The sequence below is a fragment of the Podarcis bocagei genome (genome assembly GCF_964188305.1).
Source record: "Podarcis bocagei genome assembly, chromosome: 1".
Taxonomy (NCBI): Eukaryota; Metazoa; Chordata; class Lepidosauria; order Squamata; family Lacertidae; genus Podarcis; species Podarcis bocagei.
Window position 1 is genome coordinate 23,022,291 of NC_138125.1, and position 22,996 is coordinate 23,045,286.

The 22,996-nt window shown below is 42.6% G+C and overlaps 1 protein-coding gene across 2 annotated transcripts in view; it reads left to right on the forward strand.

Annotated features, from left to right (window-relative positions):
- BTBD7 (BTB domain containing 7) overlaps positions 1–22,303 on the forward strand; it is a 74,510-nt gene extending 52,207 nt beyond the window's left edge. The window contains exons 4-12 of one of the 2 annotated variants that reach the window (XR_014002524.1): positions 2,899–3,107; positions 4,950–5,025; positions 6,329–6,489; positions 6,733–6,876; positions 8,644–8,833; positions 12,304–12,482; positions 13,556–13,984; positions 16,868–19,879; positions 20,102–22,303. Coding sequence is in view for 1 of the 2 variants with exons in the window: in XM_081172657.1 (XP_081028783.1) it covers positions 2,899–3,107; positions 4,950–5,025; positions 6,329–6,489; positions 6,733–6,876; positions 8,644–8,833; positions 12,304–12,482; positions 13,556–13,984; positions 16,868–17,683 (2,204 nt within the window). In the remaining variant the exon portion in view is untranslated. Of the gene's footprint in view, positions 1–2,898; positions 3,108–4,949; positions 5,026–6,328; positions 6,490–6,732; positions 6,877–8,643; positions 8,834–12,303; positions 12,483–13,555; positions 13,985–16,867 lie in introns of both variants that reach the window. The other variant, XM_081172657.1, reaches the window with a different exon arrangement.
- The last annotated feature ends 693 nt before the right edge of the window (positions 22,304–22,996 follow it).

Sequence of the window (22,996 nt, forward strand, 5' to 3'; positions counted from 1 at the left end):
TGAAGCTGTATTGAGGCAGTGCTGGGTGTTGAAATTTTGCACCTCTAACAATTTTGTGCCTGGGGCAACTGCTCCCTGTGCCCCCCCCCCAAATGCTACGCCACTGAACAGGTAAAACCTTGAGTTGTCAGCAAGCTTAATGCTGAAATGATCCGACTGTGAGATCAACATTTCTACAGTTTGACAAGCTGTCATGTGATTCTTTACCGTTGAAACCCTGCTATTCTCTTATCATATTTCTGTGTTGTGCAGTGGCTTAACTTGTCTAGAATATAATCTCTGTGACGGATGGATGGGACTCGAATTTGACTTTGAAGCCCAGCATGTTTGTAAGCATCCCACTGTCTTCATTGATACCTATAAGAGGTACATTGGTAGAGGCATAGTCATTGAAAGTGTATGCAGTCAAACCTTGGCTCCCGAACACCTCCGTTATCATGCGTTTCGGCTCCTGAATGCTGAAAACCCAGAAGTAACTGCTCCGGTTTTCAAACGATTTTTGGAAGCCAAATGGCTTCCAGGGAGTTCTTTTTCTTTTTTCTCCATTGACTTTGCTGACCGCCCTTTGATCCTCAGTTGTCGAACGTTTTGAAAGTCGAACAGGCTTCCGGAATGGATTATGTTCGACAACCAAGGTTTGACTATGCTATACAGTGGTACCTCGGGTTACATACACTTCAGGTTACATACGCTTCAGGTTACAGACTCTGCTAACCCAGAAATATTACCTCGGGTTAAGAACTTTGCTTCAGGATAAGAACAGAAATCGGGCTCTGGCAGCGCAGCGCAGCAGCAGGAGGCCCCATTAGCTAAAGTGGTGCTTCAGGTTAAGAACAGTTTCAGGTTAAGAATGGACCCCCGGAACGAATTAAGTACCGTATTTTTCGCCCTATAGGACGCACCGTCCCATAAGGCGCACCTAGTTTTTTGGGGGGGAAATAAAGGGGGGAAATTATTTCCCCCCAGGGGCGGGGCTGGGGCGGCCCGAGCTTCCCCCGATCCCAGCCCCCAAACAGGCAGCTCTCTGCAAGCCGTGGGAGCCCAGCGCTGGCTCCCGCTGCTTGCGGAGAGGTCCGCGAAGCCTGGACGCGCTGATCTCAGCGCGCGCAGGCTTTGGCATGCCGGCAACTCTCCCCAAGCAGCGGGAGCGTTCCCGCTGCTTGAGGAGAGGTCCGCGAAGCCTGGACGCGCTGAGATCAGCGCGCGCAGGCTTCGGGATGCCGGCAACTCTCCCCAAGCAGCGGGAGCGTTCCCGCTGCTTGCTGAGAGGTCCGCGAAGCCTGGACGCACTGATCTCAGCGCATGCAGGCTTCGGGATGCCGGCAACTCTCCCCAAGCAGCGGGAGCGTTCCCGCTGCTTGCGGAGAGGTCCGCGAAGCCTGGAGAGCGAGAGGGGTCGGTGCGCACCTACCGCTCTCGCTCTCCAGGCTTCAGCGAAAGCCTGTATTCTCCCCATAGGACGCACACACATTTCCCCCTCATTTTTGGAGGGGAAAAAGTGCGTCCTATAGGGCGAAAAATACGGTACTTAACCTGAGGTACCACTGTATTGGTTCTTGAAAGAAGAAAACTAACAACCTACTGCAGTCCTTGTGTTTACAAGCAGCATTGTGACTTTGGCTACTGTAATATAAATTTGCTGGCTAGACTTCTGATGATCTGTTGGAAAGATTTTGAAAATGAGGTGGCTTGTAGGCATTTGATATGCTATGTGTGATTAACATAGATACTGATATGCAAATAAATAATTTTAGAGGGTAAGCATTTATGTTGACTCTTTTTTTCAAACTAATGTGTGTAAAATATTTGCATTCTATTGGAGCACACCATTCTCTATGCAAAATCTGTGCTGCCTTTCTATTCCTCTTAATTCATTATACGCCAGCCCAAATGGATTAAATAAAACAGTATACTGCCTTGTTCTCATAAATATATTCTGTGTGTCTTTTGAACAATCTCCTGTATGGTATTCATGATCTCCCTGCTTTTCTCACAATTGAGTCCTTTAAAATACTTAAGGGATTTGCAAAATTATTGGCACTTTTCAAGCCTGCAACTGAAGAAAATGATGTGGTCTTCTGAATAGTATTCCATGTTATCTAAAATATATGCATAATGAATGTTTAGTAATCATGTTTCTTTAGCTGTGAATTCCAAATAACAATTGTCTGACAAACAATTTGTGGCTGAAATATGTGTTTAATAAAAGCTTTCAAATGCTTAAAGTTTACCATTAGGATACTGCAGGACTGACAACAAATAATTCGATTAGGCATAATTCTAAGAAGTTTAACTGAAGTTTGGACAAAAATAGCATTTAAAACACTTTGTGACAACATAGGTACTTGAGTTCATTGCAGAAAGTACCAAAGCTTTAAGCTTTTATACAAAATAGTTAAGACAATTCTGAGTTCTTTGCACATGGTATGTGCCACTTTAGCACAAGTACCTGAAGGTAACTTAATTTACACTGAATGCTTAATTCAGTTCAGTGTAAAGTGAACCGCAGACACATTTATTGTTAAAAGATCAGTGGCACTTACAGCATAGAGTTCTGAAATGTACATGAAGAAGCCATAATTCGCTGTGCATTCTCTGGATGTATGTAGCCCAGATTCAGTTTCAGTTCAATAAAAGGATCTCTAGTTATAAAGAGCTCTGGCTAAGAGGCTGGGAAACTGCTGCCCACATAATTTACACTACAGGACGACACATCCTATGAATTGGATTCTTAGGCTGAAATTTTGTACCCCATTCACAACTGTGTTAAACACTAAGTAGATGTTGGTAGTTAAATCCTTTTGTAATCTTGCTTAAAAGGCAGGCCAGTGGCACTTCGTGTTCCTTCCTGAAGAGCTGAACCTCACTGAACAGTATTTGGTGTTCTGCTCTTTGTAGGCTGTGAGGATATTATCGCTGAGAGCATCTCACTAGACACCTTTATTGCCATTCTCAAGTGGAGTTCTCAGCCGTACGGCTCCAAGTGGGTTCATCGCCAAGCACTGCATTTCCTCTGTGAGGAATTTACACAGGTCATGACTTCAGATGTCTTTTATGAACTCGGCAAAGACCACCTGCAAACTGCCATCCAGTCTGACTACTTACAGGTAATCATTTCTCCTTTTCTCTGTGTCAAATTGTACCCAATTATGTCCTGAACCCAGTTTTGTTAATCACTTACCAGTAGTACAGAACAGAAGCATGCTGATCTTCAATCTTATCTGCAGAGGGAGGGAGGGGGGAGAGCCGTGTGTGTGTGTGTGTGTGTGTGTGTGTGTGTGTGTACAGAATGGACTCTTTCTTTATTCTGGCATATGTACACACAAGCCTCTAGCAGAGGTAGTGATTAAGAAAACTATTCTGCTTTCTTGGCACATAACCCAACCCAAACTGGCAGTATAAACTATTTCTTGAAAGCCTAATAATAGTCTAGAAGCAGTTGCAAATTACTTTAACTGAAACTCTTCTTGGTTTAATTTTTGCCTTGCCTGTTCAGAGGTTTATGGAAATTATATAGTAGTTCTCACGCTAAAAACGTATGTCTTGGGGAAGAAAAGGGAAAATCTAGCTCATCATTTAAACACTTTTCTTGCAGGAGCTGTACAAAATCCCTTTGATTTCAACTACTCAGTGCCTGCTCTCCCTCCCCTCCCCCAGCCCCATTCTGCAATTTAATCAATGGAGGAAACACCATTAGTGTGTGTTACCTCATCTCAAATGAGCTTTACTTACTTACTTACTTACTTACTTACTTACTTACTCTTGATGCAATTTCAATACATGCTTATGTGATTTGCGTTCTAGGTGTGTCGTGAGGGATGGGAAACTGTTTTGGTCCATACAACTAGCTTATGCCAGAAGAGAATACCTGAGCATCCTTAATTAGAAAGGCAGACTGCAAGTAATATTTCCAGACACATGTCTTAAAGTAGAGTTAGGGGCCCACAAATCTTTACTGGTCTTAGTAGACAGCCATTATCTGTTGTCAGTTCTTGCCCTTTCCCTCCCTTCTGTCCTTTGGCACATTCAGAATATTAGGGGGGGCGGAATCAGCCTCATGGTGTTAAAAAGGTAAAGGTACCCCTGCCCGTACGGGCCAGTCGTGTCCGACTCTAGGGTTGTGCGCCATTCTCACTTAAGAGGCCGGGGGCCAGCGCTGTCCAGAGACACTTCCGAGTCACGTGGCCAGCATGACAAAGCTGCTCTGGCGAGCTAGCACCAGCGCAGCACATGGAAACGCCGTTTACCTTCCCGCTACAAAGCGGTACCTATTTATCTACTTGCACTTAAGGGTGCTTTCAAACTGCTAGGTGGGCAGGAGCTGGGACTGAAGACGGGAGCTCACCCCGCTGTGGGGATTCGAACAGCCGACCATGCGATCGGCAAGCCCTAGGCGCTGAGGTTTAACCCACAGTGCCACCCGCATCCCTTCCTCTTGGTGTTAGCATGGTGTAATCTAGCTGTAGTGGTCCTGGCTTAGGATCACTAAGGTTAGTGACTAAGGTTAGTGATCATCTTAGGTTTCAGATCTTCCTCATTTACTATGCCTTTCAGATACCCCATGAAGCATGTTTTGATGTTGAAATTTTTCGTAAGAGTATAATCTTATTTATAATCTTCAGTACCTATTGGCAAAAGTTTATAGTCTTAAGGATATCACTAAGGATATGCTTTAAGATATCTGTTGCTTTATTTTTCCAAAAATTGTCATTTTGCAAATTGTAAGTCTAAATTTAAATTGAACAATTTGGTGTTGAATACCACCCATGTATAATTCTTCTGTGTTATAGGAATAATATTTTTGCTGCATTTTTATACAGTTTATCTAGAATTCTGAGAGGTCCCTCTTGTTGTGAGCAAGAGTAATGAATGCTGTTTCCACTGAGCAATTTGGTTGGGTGTAATTCATTGATGCTCCAATGTTCATTTGTTGAATGTCTCTCTGATAGGCGAGTGAGCAAGATGTCCTGAAGTATCTTGTTAAATGGGGTGAACATCAGCTGATGAAAAGAATAGCAGACCGAGGTAAGTACGGTACTTCTTAATGGGCATATCTAAACTAATAATTAAAAGAGAAACTGATATCTGTAAGTTAAAAAGCTGAACAAACCTTGGATCCTTCACTGTAGAGATGTATAATACATATGAAGCTGCCAGATTTGTACTACCAGCTTTGTCCACACTAACTGGCAGCAGTTCTCCAGAATCTGAGAGAGATTTCCTAATTCTTTTACTTGGCATCTTTTTCACTGGAGATGCCAGAGAGTGAACCTGTCCGGACCGTTCTGCATGCAGAACGTGTGCTCTACCACTGAGTTATTTATGGCCATTCCTGTCTCTATTTTAGCATCTCTTCCCCATTTCGGGAGATGTTCCTGATGGATTATGCCTCGGTACCAAAATTCATGACATCTCTCTGGCATCTTGAGCCTTAAACTCATTCGCCCCGATCTCACAGATTCCTTGCAGACATAAGAACTCCAGTGTTCACATAGAGCTTCCCTGCCCATAAAAACTCCTCCATTCACTTTGATGGATGGTGATGGAGCAGCTCAGATAAGAGCACTAGAAGGTGCCTGCTGCACTCAGATGAATGAGGCAATCCACTTGAATAAAACTGTTCTTATCAAAGGCAGTTCCTCAAAGCAAGGCATTGGGAGCGTGGTCGCTCAGAGAGCAGAGTCTGTGTCACTGTTCTCTTGGTGCAGCAGTGGCAAGATATTTAAAATTACCTTTAGAATTATAATCATTTTTAGAGGGTTTTAAATAGTAATTGGAAGCAAAGCAGAGGTTACAGGTGCTCTTTACATAACCGTGTCCACAGTTCCTCACGCTGAGGAAGCATCACAAGTTAGAGAGTGGCAGCATTGGTGGACAGGGTAGCAGGGACACACAGTATGCCACCCCTCCCAGTCTGCCATGTGAGCCAAGTGGCTTATGGTAGGGCTCTCCCTGCACACGACAGATACAGATGCATTGTTGACTTGCACTCCTTTTCTTTTCCTAAGCACATGGTAGGATTTCCTTTGTGGGAAAGACTATTGTTTCTTTAAAAAATCCTGGGATGATGTGCGAATGTAAAGCCCCGAAGAAGCTCTAAAGAATGGACCTGCAGCTTCAGTAACAACCCCAGTCAGATAGAAAAATAGTTTTGCAATAGATGACTTTCTGTGAGATATGTGTCCTTGCTTTTTAAAATCCTGGTAGACAAGTAGCTATATCAAACTGTATGGGAATCTCTCGTTAGCTTTCATCCCTTGCTGTAGAAGAGATACAATTTTTTTTAAAATTCTCAGGTGGAACTGTCTGCTTATTTCCCCTCCTGCAGAGCCCAATTTGCTGAGTGGCACAGCTCACAGTGTGAACAAGCGAGGTGTAAAGAGGCGAGATCTTGACATTGAGGAACTGAAAGAGATCCTTTCTCCTCTCCTACCGTTTGTCCGTATTGAGCATATTTTGCCTATGAACAGTGAAGTCCTGACTGATTCTGTGAGTGTCTCTTTAAGGTCACTGTGGGGCATTATATCACACAGATAAATGTCTTGTTTGTTTTTTGAGGATGTTGCAGATGACTCTTACTGCAGACCTTCAAATTTGGTGTAGAAAAAAGCTCAATTCGGGCTTGGTTGTTATTCACCAGCCTGCCCATATATGTTGCAAATGGTTTATTGTCTACAAAGAACGTAAACATTCCTGAACTCTTTTGTAAGATGCCACCTTTTTCTGTTAAAGATGAAGAGAGGTCTCATCAGCACTCCTCCTTCGGATATGTTGCCGACAGCGGAAGGTGGAAAGTCAAATGCCTGGCTGCGACAAAAGAATGCGGGCATTTATGTGCGGCCAAGGCTGTTTTCACCATATGTGGATGAGGCTAAGGTAATAAGACTTACTACTTAGTAGGTTCTGATAATGTGTGCCTCATAACTCACCACACAGTTAACAACCTTGCTTTGTAATGCGTCTGAAAAAGGTGCTCTGGATGCATAGGTAAAGGGTAAAGGGACCCCTGACCGTTAGGTCCAGTCACGGACGACTCTGGGGTTGCAGCGCTCATCTTGCTTTACTGGCCGAGGGAGCCCGCATACAGCTTCCGGGTCATGTGGCCAGCATGACGAAGCTGCTTCTGGCGAACCAGAGCAGCGCACGGAAACGCCGTTTACCTTCCCGCCGGAGTGGTACCTATTTATCTACTTGCACTTTGACGTGCTTTCGAACTGCTAGGTTGGCAGGAGCAGGGACCAAGCAACGGGAGCTCACCCCATCACGGGGATTTGAACCGCCGACCTGATCGGCAAGCCCTAGGCTCTGTGGTTTAGACCACAGCGCCACCTGCGTCCTTATGCTCTGGATGCATAATGGTGTTCAAAAAGAGCTGAGTGTCTAAAAGCACTCCAGTGCCTTCCAGAGGTTGTGGACTACAGCTCTCATAAAACATGACCATTGGTTCTGGGAGTTGTGGTCCAACATCTGGAAGGCACTGCATTGCCTGCACCTGCAGAGAATATGGGCATCTGGCCAAACAGAAGACAAAGGTCCTTCCATCTCTGTAACTCACCAATACATTAGTGCAGTTATCCCCAGTGGAAGAAGGTTTCAGCTCTCTTTTCCATGCCTGTTATGCTGCCCCCTTGTACATACATTGAAAGGGCTTACATTCTTTTTCATTTCCTCTTTGGGTTTCCCTGACTTTTTTTCTCCCGGGCCAGAAGTTCAGATTTGCCTTCTAAACAAAAAGACATACTTCCTGTGACTCATGTTTATATGTTAGGAAACTCATGGGTGAACAAAAAGGGGCTGGAAGCAACAAGGGGGTATTCCTTGGGCACAGAGAATGAAGTTAGGGTTCCATTTTCCTGCAGTAACTGTATGAACATGCTACTTGTGGTTTTATATGTAGATGATGGTGGTGGTGATTTATATCCTTCCTTTCCTCCCAAAGTAGCCCAGGGTGGCAAACATATCAATGACAATATCAGTAAAAACATTATAAAAACAGCTAAAAGCAATCATATTCTCTCAGTCAGTGGTTTCAGGTTTGCCAGGAACATTACCTTTCAGCCATAAAATGCCTGTATAAACTAGAATATTTTTAAATTCCACCTGAAACTCAATACATGAGGGAGGCAGATGCAGTTCACTAGGGAGGGCATTCCACAAATGGGGGACTATTACTGAGAAAGACCCTTAGATGATTGTGCACCCCTCTTCTTTTCACAGAGAAGTATTCAGATGTGTTAAAGGCAAGCATTGCAGCCTCCAGCAATCTTTGTGCTTGAGAGCTGCTTCAGGTTTTGCTCAAGTGGGAATGAGGTGTGGAGTTTTGCAGCAGTAGAAGTGGATCGTTTTTATTACTATTATTAATTTGTTTTTAGTACTGGTGCTGGGCTGAGGCTTTTGGAGTTTATGTCATTATTCTGATTAAGTTACGAGCACGGATGAGGATCAGTGACTGAAAAGAACACGATGTTTGATGTTTTTAAAGGGAACATGTGCTCCTGAACATGGTCAGGTCATTTTTATGTGTTTCATATCTGGAAAAGAAGATAATGTAATGTCACACTGATGGCATTTATTGTTTTATGTTGACAGGAAATCAGAGAAAATGTTAAGTAAACTCTCTTGTTTCAACCTGTGTTGTTTCAGTCGGTTCTAGATGAGATGATGGTGGAACAGACTGACCTGGTTCGTTTACGGATGGTTAGAATGTCCAATGTGCCAGATACTCTCTACATGGTAAACAATGCCGTTCCGCAGTGCTGTCATATGATAAGTCACCAGCAAATAAACAGTAACCAATCCAGCGCTCCTTCAGTTGTAGCCAATGAAATCCCAGGTGAGTTTGTAAGCTGATCCATAATAAATTGCTTATCGTTATCAATATTTAAAATGTTGTTAAATAGCTCAGAATCCGCATGATCAGAGCTTCACGAGCAAGTGATAAGATGCTGTCCAGGACCTTATGCAGAACCTAGTCCTCATGCTGTCAAAGGAAGAAACTGAGCATTTTGACTCTGGTGTAGGTTTAGAAACCACCAGAGCCCTGTTGATAGTGTTGACATGATGAACATGCTTTTGTTTCTAACATCTAAAACAGGAAAGCAGTTCTGGTGGGTGGGTGTGTTTTGTGATGAGGGGTGTCAATATGCAGATTTGTGAATCTTTGATGTGTGAATCTGTGAATTCTTGTTAGTCTGTCCAAGTGCCCAGTCTTAAAAAAGCAACAACAAACTAATCCCACATATGTTGCACGAATAGATTTTGAAAATGTGATGATAAAATAACTGATCCCCAATAACTGACCTTCAAGGTTTTATCAGTGACAGATTTAAGATTTTTTGCTTTCAAGGGTATCCATTTCTGAATAAGACCTTGTAGAATAAAAGATACATGAATACCAGTTGGATCCTGGCATCTGACACAATAATTGAAATGGACTGCAAATTGCTTTTAATCACAGCCAGCTAAATTACAGGAGGGTGGAAGACACTAGTGGAAATGAAAACAAAAGAACACTTTAGATCAAAAGTGCTGCAGTGATTGTTAACGTGAAGAAGTGAAGCTGTGCTGTCCTGGTCAATTTGCTTCAGCTTTGATGTTGAAATAAAGTGTGTCCTCAAAATCAAGTGTCTTAAAAGTTACAAATCGCTTTAAAGCACTTAAAACGAGAGCTAAGTCAAAAAGAGGGGGGAAAGGAAGACACATTTTCTGGTCAGTAGTTGATACCATTCAAGAGCTCTAATGATGTCAAAAAAATGCACAGAGGGACCTTCTTCCTTTAATTTAGTTCATGCCATTTTCAGCTGCATTTATTTATTGCATTCTGATCAATGTCTCTTTCCCCACAGTGCATAGGACCTAAAAAGAGCTGGTAAATGACCGGTCAGCTAAGCTGTATAGGCTGGTTATTGCTCAGGGCAGGTGCGGGGAATCTTCGGTCCTCCAGAGGTTGCTGAGCTGCAGATTCAATCATCCCTGGCCTTTTTGACCATGCTTATGGGGGCTGTTGGGAGTTGTAGTTCAGCAGCATCTCGGGGGGCAAAGGTTTCCCACACCTGGCCTAGGGCATCTTGGTTGGTCTTTTTCTATTGTTATTTTTGTTGTTGCTGCTGCTGTTGTTTCCTAGAAGCAGTTCATAAATGAAATGCATATTGAAGCAATTTTTACAAAACAATCAAATCTGTGTACAACCATTGTGTGTGTATTTTTTATTTAAAAAACAACCAGTTGAAACAGTTACACATAGAAAAACAATCCCATTAGATACTGACTAGGATTAAAAAATCTCCACCTTGAAGGCTAGTGGAAAGAGGAAAGTTATTTTCCAAAGGAACATTGGAATGTGTTTTTTAAACATTACAGAGATAGCTCAAGTCTCCAGTTTCAGCCGGGAACCTTCTTTTCTGTTCATAAATTAGCAGCACAGTCATTCATGGCCTCTGTAGCCATTTGCTATGTGCCCTATGGGAAACTGCTCTCACTGACTGTCTGGAAGTTTGCTCTTTTCATTGTATTCTCCCAGAGTCAATTTTTAATGGCAAGGGCATGTAAAGAGACATTTAAGTAGCATCTCCCCATCAAGAGATCTCCCTCCCCCTGGACAGTTGACATAGCCTATACTTGAATATTTGATGGCAGTGCAGTAAATCCAGACTCACTTTTCATGGTTGGGAAATAGGCAGCTATATAGTCATTTTAATTTCTTTCTTCTCTGATATATTTTAACTGGATATTTCAATCCGCAATGTCTTGTTGGGTTGGTGAAGGTGGTGTGGGATTAAAACAAATAAAACAATGCATACACAAATACTTTAATTTTGATTTCTAATTCCGCAACCATAACTATTCCCTTTGTCTCTGCTGGGTTCAGAAATGCTGCTCCTCAAAGCATTGATAAGAGCTTGTCAGGAATTTTCCTGGGACATCTTAATAGAGTGTCTAAGTAACTTTTCATGTGATCTCTTCCAAGGAGAGTCAAAACTAGATGAGTTCTCTAAGAAGAGTGGAATTTCCCCGAGCTTCTGTTGGCTTAGAAGTTGCATGTGTTTTTTTAAAAAAAATAATTTTTAAATTTCTGAAGTTAATACTGGCGCTCCAGTGGTCTTGTGATTTCAGCCTTCAACCCAACCTATCAAGTGTGTGCCAAGAAAACCAATCTGGAGATGGCTGGTTCCATCCGGAGGAAGTGTAAATTTGAGATTTTAAGATACTCTGCATCAAAACATTTGATAAGGACATGATAAGTGGGATTCACAAAGATAACTTGCTGACATAGAAGCAAAGAGAATATTGCTTTAAACAGATGTTGGATGGTCATCTGGCTTCTTGAGCTGTGATTCCTGCTTTGCAGGTGGTTGGATTAGATTATCCTTGCGGTCTTTTCCAATTCTACAGTTCTGCAATTCTATGAAATCAGCATTGTAAGCAAATGGCTTTTCTGCCGCTGGTGTGTTTTAAGGAATAGGTTATCAAGGGGTGTTTGTGTGTGTAGAGGGGAAATGTGTCTTAATGAACTCTGCGACCATCAAATATAATTCCCATCCTCTCAGCAAACATTTGAAAGTGGTACATACAGAAGGCAAGTTTGACTGGAGGGGTTAACTGGGAGGTTGCTGAAGGAGAGGAGATAACTCTTGAAAGAAGGGCATGCCAAATTATTATGGAAGGACAAAGCCAGAGGACTAGGAGCAAAGAGGGCTCTTGGGGCATGTTGGCAGGCAAAGGGAAGGTGTCAGGCTTTTGCTGGGCTAACGCAGCAGCTAGATTGGAAGAAAGAAGTGCCCTGTTGAATTAAACTAAAGGCACATCAAGCACGCTGTACTCACAGTGATCAACCAAATGATTGGTTGGCTGGTTGATTTAGCTTACTTATATGCCACCTTTCCACAATTAGATGTGCCCAAAGCGGTTTACAACAGGCACCCACTTACTATGAAAATACAAAACAGGTTGCGAACGGGTAGTTCACAAGACACATCAGTAATTCAGCAAACACGGGATATGCAAGGCAGAGGAAAGTGGGATGCCTTTCCTTCAGTATCAGTTATTCATTGTCACACGCAGGGCTGGAGGAGGAGATAGGGGCCTGCTGCCCTTCCTTACCTACCAGAGTTCAGTATCCCAAGTCCTTGGCTGCACTTGCGCTTCCTAACCCACTTTTCTGCGTGGCTTTATTTAGCGCAAACAAGTCCCGGCTCAGTTCCTTATAAGCCTTATCTTGTTGGCCCGTGGAATCTGTTGCTGCTCATTCGAATAGCAAAGGAAGTCATTTCAGCTTGGATTTTCTGTCTGTTGCTGTTTCTGCAGTTCCTCGTCTCCCTGTTGTGAAAGAGATGGTCAAGCGGCTGCAGGAGCTCCGCCATACCGAGCAGGTGCAAAGAGCTTACGCTCTGAACTGTGGAGAAGGGGCCACTGTCAGCTACGAGATTCAGATCCGTGTACTGCGGGAATTTGGACTTTCTGATTCTGCTGCTGAGCTCTTGCAGGTATGAAGCACGGACAGTAACCTCAGCAGACACTTGAACGTCCTCAAGTTGATCAGCTATCATGATGATGATTTATTTGAAAATGGGACTGTATATGTAAGCCTGTTTTAAGATGGTGTGTGCAGCAGTTTAGGCGTGAGTGGAGGAAGAGATAATGGGAATGTTAGGTAGCATTGCTGCTATATTTTTAGGCAAGGAAAGAGGAGGCTGTGTTAGATGACAGACACCCACCAAATTTCCTCATGTCTAACTAGAAGCCAGGAGATTATTCCTCGTACTTCTTGGTACTGCTCTGCCCTGGATGTTCCAAATGAATTAGCCCCAGAAAAATAAACCCCACACCCAGCATGCAAATTGCTGCTGGTCATAGTAAGTCTACTTTCTAGAGCTTTTAAACCACAGGCCTGCAAAAGGATAACAAGGTTGAGAATCTCAGTCTAAAGCCTGCATTGTCACATCAACATTCTTCCTGACCTTGCCAAACAAAAAAATGTGGTTCTGGAGAGGGGGGAAATAAAAGTTAAAATCTAAAGATTGCTGTTCCAAGCAAGAAAGTGAGGGAGCTTGTATTTTTAAGAAAATATACTTTATAAAAAGAAATCATAGAGGGAGCCACCCAGTGGTGCTCTGCAAAATAGAGATTTGTACAGAAGAGTTTTGTGCTGTTTAAAAACGGAACAGGAGCACCACAGCTGAGTATATTTTTGCACTCTCCAAAACTGTGGCCATATGCTCCAGTATGATTGCAACTGACATGTTGTGTATTTTTGCTTGCAAAATAATTACATAGTGCAAAACCTCTATTTCCATACCTGATTGCTGACGTGGAAGATCTGCAGCTTAGGAATTCAGCTGCATTAGCAAAAGTGGTCATGTATTAGGATGTCTAACTTAACTTTTTTTGCTGCTGCAATATGGGCTGAAGACTAGGACTCCAGAAAAGCACATTTATTTGTTTTTTGACACATGCACGTGGCAGGGTCAGATAATGCAGTGTAAGCAATGCCCAGGCCTTGCAGCAGAAGTTCCTATGGATTTTTCAGCCTCTTTTGTGTTCTCTCTTACTGTTGCAGAATCCTCACAAGTTCTTTCCAGATGAGCACTTTGGGGATGAAAGCCCGCTCTTGACCTTGAGACAGCCGGGGCGGTGTCGCGTGAACAGCACGCCCACAGCGGAAACCATGTTTACAGAATTAGACTCTTTTGTGGCCTTCCATCCACCGCTGCCCCCTCCCCCACCTCCTTACCACCCGCCGGCTACTCCAATCCACAATCAGTTCAAAGTCGGCTGGAAGCAAAGGGCGCAGAGCCAGCACCCCTCGCGTTCCTTTTCTTACCCCTGCAACCATTCCCTGTTCCATGCCAGAACAGCAGCGAAAGGCCCCCCTCCCATCTACCTGTCTGGTGTCAAAGCCACACCTCCCGATTGCACTAACACCACAGGACTGGGAAGACAAACAGTTGCTGCCGCAGCAGCTGTGATGGCTGCTGAAAAGCAAGCAGTAAGTATGCCACAGACATACACAAACTCCAGATGCATGGATGTTAAGGTAGAGTGATGCGTTGCCCTGGTGATGCGAACAGGACTTTGTGTTTACTGAAACTGTTTGGAATTTGCCCGTACAAAAAGCTTTCGGCTTTGACACCGAGCAGCTAGGTAGTTTTCTGGAAGTCTATCCATGGGTTATTCCATAGCATTCACGTGCAACCATGTTGCACCTTCTGTCTTGTTTTGTGGGTTACAAATTCGCCCAACAAAAAATCCAGTTGGGAATATCTTTGTAATAAACACAGGGGCATTCAGACCATTGGCCTGGCTAGCTCAGTGTGGTCTATACTAACCAGCAGCTGCTCTTCAGGGATTCAGACGGAAGGCTCTCCCAACCTTACCTGGATCTGCTGAGGATTGAACCCGGGAGCGTCTGCCTACAGAGCACATGCTCTTCCAGTGAGCTGTGGCCCTCTCCCCTTACAGCGTAGTGCATTTCCTCTGGCATTTGCCATGCATGGTGCCCATATGCGTAAAATAAAGCAAATAATTGCATAGTAAGAATCCACCCTTGATTTAAATGGAAGGGGAAGATAGAGTAGCATAGATGGTAGTGAAAGGAGTTCTTGTTCTCCTTTTATAATTTATTTTTTAAAAGAAACCATCCTCTTAGGGTTTCATTCTTTTCCAACCCCCTTTAGATGTCAAGGGACAAAAAACTCTGGTACAACAGAAAGCGATTTTTCCTACGGAACGTATCAGGTTTTTCAAGCTTTGGAAACCAGCATAGATGGCATCCAAAGCTGAGGATTTTTGTTTCATGATCATACTTTTAAATCAGCTTGTGCTCAGCTGAATAATGCATGGGAAGGTTCTAAAGAGATGGGATAGGCTTAAGAGAAAATGCATAGCTTAATGAGTCAAGGTTAAGGCCTGCTTGTTGTTGTTGTTTGTTTTATACAGACCAAACCTGAGCTGTAAGCAAGGAAAATACAGTGTCCAGTATAAACATTTAAAACGGGCTTGTTTTATAAATATGTCGCAGTGGCTTTTGGTTGCTGTTACATAAAACACACTGAAGACGACAATAATGGCTGGTCTGGAACAAATTAGAAAAGAAAGGCCATTGATACATTAGCCAGCTGAATCTGGTAACATTTGAGCAAAATGTGAATTTCCGACACTGAAAGTAGGATCTGTTCAGTTAACAATTCGTCTTCCATAATGGAAATAGGTCAAATTCACTTCCCGTCCGTTCCTTGAAGAATTGTCTCCTTTGTAATTATTCTTTAGAAAAGCTGTGTTCTAGTCTAGATCATTTCCTCCTGCTAAATCCATATTGTTTGCTTGGTCTGAGTAACAAGATAAATATTTTATTGGACAAGGCTGACTGTGGCTGCATGTTTGTGGTAGCCGGCTTGGAATCCAGCTGTTGTTAAATCATTTGGAGGAGGAAATGATCTGTCGTTACATGTTTAGACCTTCTGAGTGCATTGTGCACCCTGCAGCTGAAAAGTCTGCATTGTCCCCTTCCAGGAGTCTGAAGGTTTAAATATTGCTTAACTCGGATGACTCCATAGCTTTAGTCAAATTAGAAGCATGGAATGGAATGGGAAGTGATTAACCAGGATTGTTTATTTCCATGGATTTATTTTGCACTTAGTTGATAGTGTTTAGAAAAGAAACATGCAGAGGTCTACTCTATTAACAGCCTGGTGAGTGTTTGCTCTGTATCAGAAGGGCTGACATTCTGTTTCTTATGCTGAAGCAAGCACCATTCCGTTCAGTGAGATTGGCTCCCAAGTAATTTTGTATAGGATTGCAGCCTAAATTTCTAACAAATTGCGCTGAAGAATTTTTTTACAGAACTTGATTTTCATATCTGAGTTAGCTAATCCAGTATGAAACTCCTGCCAATAATAATCAGCCCAAAATGCATTGCTATCAGGTGGAAGTAATTCTATACAACAAGCCCACACATGAAAACAGTTTCTCTGATGACATTGACTCCTGCTTCTTCCACTAATGTAAGGTTTGTTTATTAGATGGCCCAGTTGCAAAAGTCCTTCATGGAGTTAAATTCATCTGGCTTTGAGTCTTGTATATGCTTCAGTTACATAGATTTCTTGAACTGATATCAGTGTCTCTAGATTTGTTGTCAATCGTCTCTGATAACTATGTCACTGAAGTTTAAATGTCCAAAATAATTGGTTTTGGAAGCTAATCTGTATAGCAAAATGCTCTAAAGTTGGCCACTGTAAGCCCCAAGAGTGGACTATACAGATTTTGTAGCTCAGGACTACAGCACCTCAAGGACCGCCTCTCTCCATATAAACTGACCTGGACTCTGCGTTCACCTTGCGCCTTCATTATATAGCTTCATTATATAGCCTTCATTAGATAGGCAGCGCTGATTTGTTGTGTGATTGTTTTTTGTTTCCAGTGGCAGGTGGGCTGTAGAGTGTTTGGCGGTGGTGACCCCTCCCCCAAAAAAGCTCAACAACTGGGCAACCCCCCCAAAAAAAATCCCCCCCCAAAATGTTTGGTTCAGTTCCAAAAAATAGGGGTCGTCCTATACATGGGTGTGTGTTATACACGGGGAAATACGGAAAATAAAATAAAACTCCTCTTATAGTTGGAAATGCTCTTAAACCCATCTGTTCATGCTGATAGTACAAAAACCCACGTAAGTGTAAGTGTGTGTGTGTGTGTGTGTGTGTGTGTGTGTGTGTGTTTAAGAGAGCATGTGCTCTTAACATGTAGCTGTGGCCTGTGGCAAGCTTGGACTTTCTTAAGCTGAAATAGTTCTGAGGGAGGCGAAAGTATGTTGCTTCTAGCTGGAACACAGAGGAATAAATAGCACAAGTAGAAATGGGTGTTCTCTTCTCTTTTCCAGGGTACTCAACCTGTGCTGAATGAACTGATGCCAGATATCGCTATGGGTGTGTCGACAATGTCTCTGAAGGACAGGAGGCTGCCAGAGCTCACTGCTGACACAGAACTGAGCCAGCCTGTTCTGGAAGTTGGGCCAGGAGCAGCCCAGCACATTTCATGCCTTCAGACAAGGCACATGCACAGTTCCCGGAAAAAACATTCAGTTGAACAAAAACTGGATTCGAGAGAGAATCCGCAGGAATACCCAGATTTCTACGATTTCTCCAACGCTGCATGCAGACCGTCTACTCCTGCCCCCAGCAGGCACACTCCTTCACCTTCTCAAGGTATCTATTTTGGCCCAGATTTGTACAGCCACAATAAAGCATCACCCAGTGGCTTAAAGGCCGCCCACTTACTTAACCACATCTCTCCAAAAAAGCTTGAAGACTCTCGGAGGGAGTATGCACTTTCTCAAGAAGGGCATCCGCATAGACAAAAGAATGAACCGATACACCTCGATGTCTTAGAACAACCTCCCCAGCGGTTGGACTTGGCATTGGCTGCCCAAGAGAATGCTGGAAATGGCCCGGTTCACGCAAGGGGGCGAACAAAAATAGAAACTGACTTAACCTATGGGTTAACCTCTGGCCGGCCTTCTCTGCCTGCATACAGCTCAGAGATCCATGAAGAGCAGTCCGGCCGGAGGCTGGCAGACCTCGAGCCCTTGGAGCATGAAGCACAGAGAAATGTGGATTTGGAAAGGGAAGAGGCAGTAAGCAGAGGAAGGAGGTCTCCCAGCAAACCAGACTTCCTGTACAAAAAGTCTGCCCTCTGAAAACCACCTCCACTTCTTCTCTGTGCCTAAGAGTCATGAAATATCCAGTCTTTGCCACCTCTGGCCTGACTTTGGTTGGGCAAGTTCATTTATTGCCAGCTGCCACATCACTTTTTTAATTATTATTTTTGTACATACATGGCTTCCTTAGAGATGGCATGCTACCAGTTTGTTTGGAATGCTGCTCCAGAGTTTGTGTCCGGAACAGATTTTGTTAAGCCTCTTAAAAAAAAAAAATAGCCGGCACCTTTAACAAAAAATGAAAGGTAGCCTTTTGCACCTGTACATTAATTTTATTTAGTTTTTGTACTAGTATGTTAAAACTTGCTGTTATATTTAAAGGACAATGTTCATGCTCTCTTGGGTGGCTTTTAAAAAAAGAATTCACCTTCTGGCTTCCTGTGCGCATTGGGTTTGCGCACTGAGATATGTATTTTCTTATCAAATGGTGACAATGTCTGTCTTTATTTTTGAATGACTATAGGAATTCCAAAGAACAGCACATCTAAGTAACTGCTCTGGTTCAGTCTCAAGCCTTCCTGGTCTACCACTAGTGCAAGAATCCAGCCTAATACATTTGTTCTGTTTACCAAGTCCATGGCAGCTGGCCTTCATCTTGATGTAGCAAGCCCTCACTAATGTTTGCGGCCGAGGTTTTCTGTGGAAGTGAGGAGTATAACTCTCTTTGGGTTCCTTGAAATCTTCTCTCTCTCTCTCTCTCTCTCTCTCTCTCTCTCTCTTGCAGGCCTTGGGGGCTGGCATAACACCTCTGAGAAGCACTTAGTTAACTCCTTTTGTTGGAATACACCTGGTACTGCAAATTGTGACAGTACTGTAAACACTCTCATCAATTTTTCCTTTGAGTAAGGATATGCAGGTATGGGAAGGTTTTGTACCAACCCAGGACAGTGAGAAGATGCTGCATAACACCTGACTTTGGTGTTAACGCTCCATCTCCAGTAGAGGCACCCAAAGGAGTGCTTTCTGCCTTCTTTCTTCCACCTGTGATTAAGCAACCAAGGGCTTCAACCTTAGTGATGTCACTGAGGGCTCCTGGACCCCGTGAGTCTCTTGCTTTGTGGACGGGAATCACAAATTGAAGAGGAACGCCTAAGGCTTAAATTAGCTGTAAGCAATTTAGCACTTAATTTCTTCATCCCAACCTCTTCCGTGTGTGCGCGTTTGGTTTTGTCTTTTTAAAAAGACTCTGGGGACTCTGTGCTTTTATGAACACAAAGTAAAGAGACGGGGCCGATTGCTTAGAAACGCCCATTGCTGCTAATGATGGCCATTTGGGCTGTCTGCAGTTGTATGCACCCACCATGTCTTTTCTCATGCAAGTATTGGGGAAAGCCCCAGTGCTGCTGTGTGGCATCTCCCAATACAGGCCTGACAGGGTGGCTAGCTCTAAAATGCAGATCTTCCATCACCAGAAGACCTCAGTCAGAATACTAACTAAAGGCTGTTCTAACCTTAAATCTGACTCTTGATTTTAGATACTTGACACTGTTTTAAATGTACACTTTTTCAATGTTTAATCATACTTTGTTTTCAGCTCTAACAAGAGGACCAGCTCCTGCCTTTCAGTTGCTGTGTCCTATTTCTTTTCGGGGGCAAACACTGTTAAAGCAAACAGAAGTTCTGGATCCTTGATGGATAGTGTGTATGAGAGAGTATCTTGTCCAGAATTTTCACACTACATTAACTTTGCTACAGTGGTGCAAATGGTCTTCACAAAGCATAAAGTCTCCTATCCTCTGCCTTTTTAATTTTGAGGACAAGGGAAGATGAGAATCTACTGTATCATCTTGTCTACTGTTTTTTAGCTGTCTTTCATGGTATAGGAGAAATTTGTGAGATTGGCTTTGCCTTCCAGAGAATTTTGGGACAAGACTTACCTTTGATCCACTTACTCATGCACACCGAATATATCTTTAAACCCACTCTCCCAAACAAGAGCACACAGAAACGTCCATATTCTGTTATTTCAAGTAGGTCATTTTGTCCATTTCTGAAACAGAGCCTGTTTGCTTCAGTATGTTACTAGTGTAATGTGTGCCTAGCTCTGTCTGTGAGTTACCCGAGGGGTAAATTCTTGATCTCAGTAGTGGCTATAGAGTTGGCTGAAATAATCCACCCAGGTTTAGTTTACACATGGTTTTTACTGTGGAATAAGCTTTGCGAGAAGCTATTTAGGTGCATATTGGCTCCCAGCGAACAAAACGTTCTGCTTTTGAAGTCAGGTAGTTACCATTTCAGACCATGGGACGGCATTCTAGATGAAAGCAAATCCTGGTAAGAGACAGAATTTTGTAGCATACCTTAAGATAACGGAGTTATTTATACAATGTAAAACAACTTGTATTAAGTCAGAAAGGGGGGTGCAAATGTTCCCAGAGAAATTTTTGAGATGGCAAGAAACTGGCTTCTTTACCTCTATGGCTTTAAGAACTTGCTGTTTCTAATGTGTCAACAAAACTCTTCTCGGATTCTTTGGCTTATTAAACTAGATCCGTTTCCCAGCAGTGGTCAGATTGGGTTTGATCAGTTTGGTGCAGTTTTAGCAGGACCTCTGGGTAGCTCATTTATTCATCCAGTGTCATTCAACTCCTCTTGCACTTCCTTAGGAAAAGGCGTATTTTGATATCTATATTTTGATATCTATATTTATGAGCAACTGGCCAACTAAAGCCAAACTTTAATATCCATGATTCGATAGAGCAGGAGTCGCCAACCTGGCGACACTGGGCACCATGTTGCCCACAAAGGCTTTCGTTTGTGCCCCTGGGCAGGTTCCCCAGACTCCAAGCTTTCTTTTTTTTAAAGAGGCAAGTCTCTAGTTATGGGGCAAAATGTGCTGGTACCTTCTAAGTGATTTCTGTGAAATGAAAGTGAACGTGACGTGACCACCTTGTATATTTTTCTTGACACTGACAAATGCTCCCTGTTATTAGACAGCAACAGCACCAGTGCACGTGTGATTAGTAGTGTGATCTCCATGATCAGGGCATAGCTGACTGTGGTAGGTTGTCAGGGTGCTTGTCTAATTTTGTGTTCTGCCATGACCCCCACCTTAGGAGGCACTTTGTGACTTGAGCCACCAGCACTCTCCCAAAATTTGAAATGACCCCCCTGTTCCAAAAAGGAACAGTGCAATGCAACGGTTTTGTCTGGGTGTTAACTTGGCCCGGCAACAAATTGATCAAACATGTATTGTGCCATAATTGAAATTAGTTTTACAATCTGCTGGGCAGATGATTTACTCAGAACTTCAACCGCTTGGTCCCTTTGTCCTCCCAAAAATCAGGACTCATGAGCAAATCCCAGCTATTCAGTGTTTCAGTAATTGACAACTATGCTGTGTGTTTGGCATCTTCAATGCACAATACAGTTTTAGCAGCTTAAATAAATAATCTTTTGTTTGCATGAAGCACTTTTGAATACATTTTAGGAAATTCCAAGTATTCAGTAACCATACAGCTGTGGCTTTGAAAGAGAAATAATTACTTACTGAACAATTGGTAAACCAATGAAAGATGCTTCAGTATGGAAATTTAAAACTATAATCTTGGCTATTTCTGCTGCAACAGAAGAGTCGTGTCCAAAACTGGTTTGGTATCCATCCTGCTAGGAAAAACTGTGTGTTCTAATCCATGATTGGGAACTAGAAGTGTGTGTGTGCATGTGCGCACACAAACACATTGTGTTTCCATACATCTACCTTGCATGGGTTCTCTTTTTTTAAACTTCCAGAGGTGCAAAGGGCTGTGTGGGTTGGGAAGTGACAAGGGTTCTCCTGCCAGGAGAAGGAAGTGGAAAAACCACCATGTAGACATGCCACTTTGTATCCCAGCCAATGTGTTTACAATAAGTCTTCTGAAAGTATACTGTTAAGAGTTAATTCTTCAGTTATCCTTGTTATTCTGTAAGACTACCGTACAGTGACCATCTACGTTTCATGTTTTAATTCCTGTCTTTGATCTCTTTTTTCTGCCTTTAAAAAGAGAGAAAATGAAGAGACTGGCTCTTGCTTGTTATTCCAAACCATATTTTCATCTCTTATGTAACTTATTTTGAAATGGGCTATGGATGGAACAATTATTCTAGCTTCTCCCAATGTCTGTGCTTTTAAATGGTGGAGGGGCTGTGTGTGGAATGCTAGAGGAAGCTGGAGGGGGAGGGGATGCTATTTCCGTACATGTTTGTATTTCTGGAAGGTGTTAAGTGTCCATGATGTTGCGTTGTTTTTGTGCTGTTACTGGTATAAAGTCAAGTGCCTTCAATACTAAAGGCTCAGAAATTTTCTTACAACAACTTCATGTCCTATGCAAGTGTTTTTTCTACAACCTGCATAACCAGTACTTTGTAAAACTTGTTTACGCTTCAATTGTACATATTGGTTTTTAAAGAAAATATAGTATTTTTATTTAGGTACCTCTAGAATTGAATTCTAGTCTTGTGTGATGCATTGTAAAACAATACATTTCTCTTTTGAGTACCATTACAGTTGTAAAAAGGTTTTCACTGGTTCTATTTTTCTACTGTTGCTGAGAAGCATGTTAACACTGACTTTATCCTACATATAGTTGGCATTTCAAATAAATGGCTTGTCTAGAAAAATCCTGTGTAAAATTTATTTGATTCAGTCACGATAAAAGACAACTTCTGCATGCAGCATGCTAACGTATAGTAACATTTTTTCCTCCTGCCTGAGACAAAAACACATTACTGTGCACAGCTGCCAAGCCTACTCCTTCCGATTATATTAATTTCCTGTCTTGAAAGAAGTACCAACTTGTCAATAAAATCTCAAGGCTACAAGACAATAACTTTTATTAGGAACTAAAATGTTGCAAAGTAGCTTTGGAACTCTTCTTCAGGTTAGGTATAAAAAAGAAACAAAGGGGTAGGCAGAACAGTTAGAAAAGACTGGATAGGATAGGAATACCGTTTATAAAAGATGGAGTACAGAAGGTGCTTTACAGAATTAGACTGGTAGATACAATACAGATTTTGTTGGTGGCAGGGAAAATATTGGTATATAAAAGGAGAATTCCTGGATGCCAAGGTTCCAGTTTGGGGCAAGCACTCTTTGGTGAGAGAATCCCAGCAAACTAAAGTGTGGAAGTCTATGTTGTTTGCCCTTTAAAATATGCCCTTGTGAGTTCCAAAACTTCCCTCTTCCCTTAGCATAGAAAAAGACCACACATTTGGTAGGTTAAAAATGGTTTACTTACAAACTCTCCGAAGGTCAGGTTTATGTGATTTTTCTATGCATCAGTCATAAAACACAGGCAGTAAAACTTGGCTTAG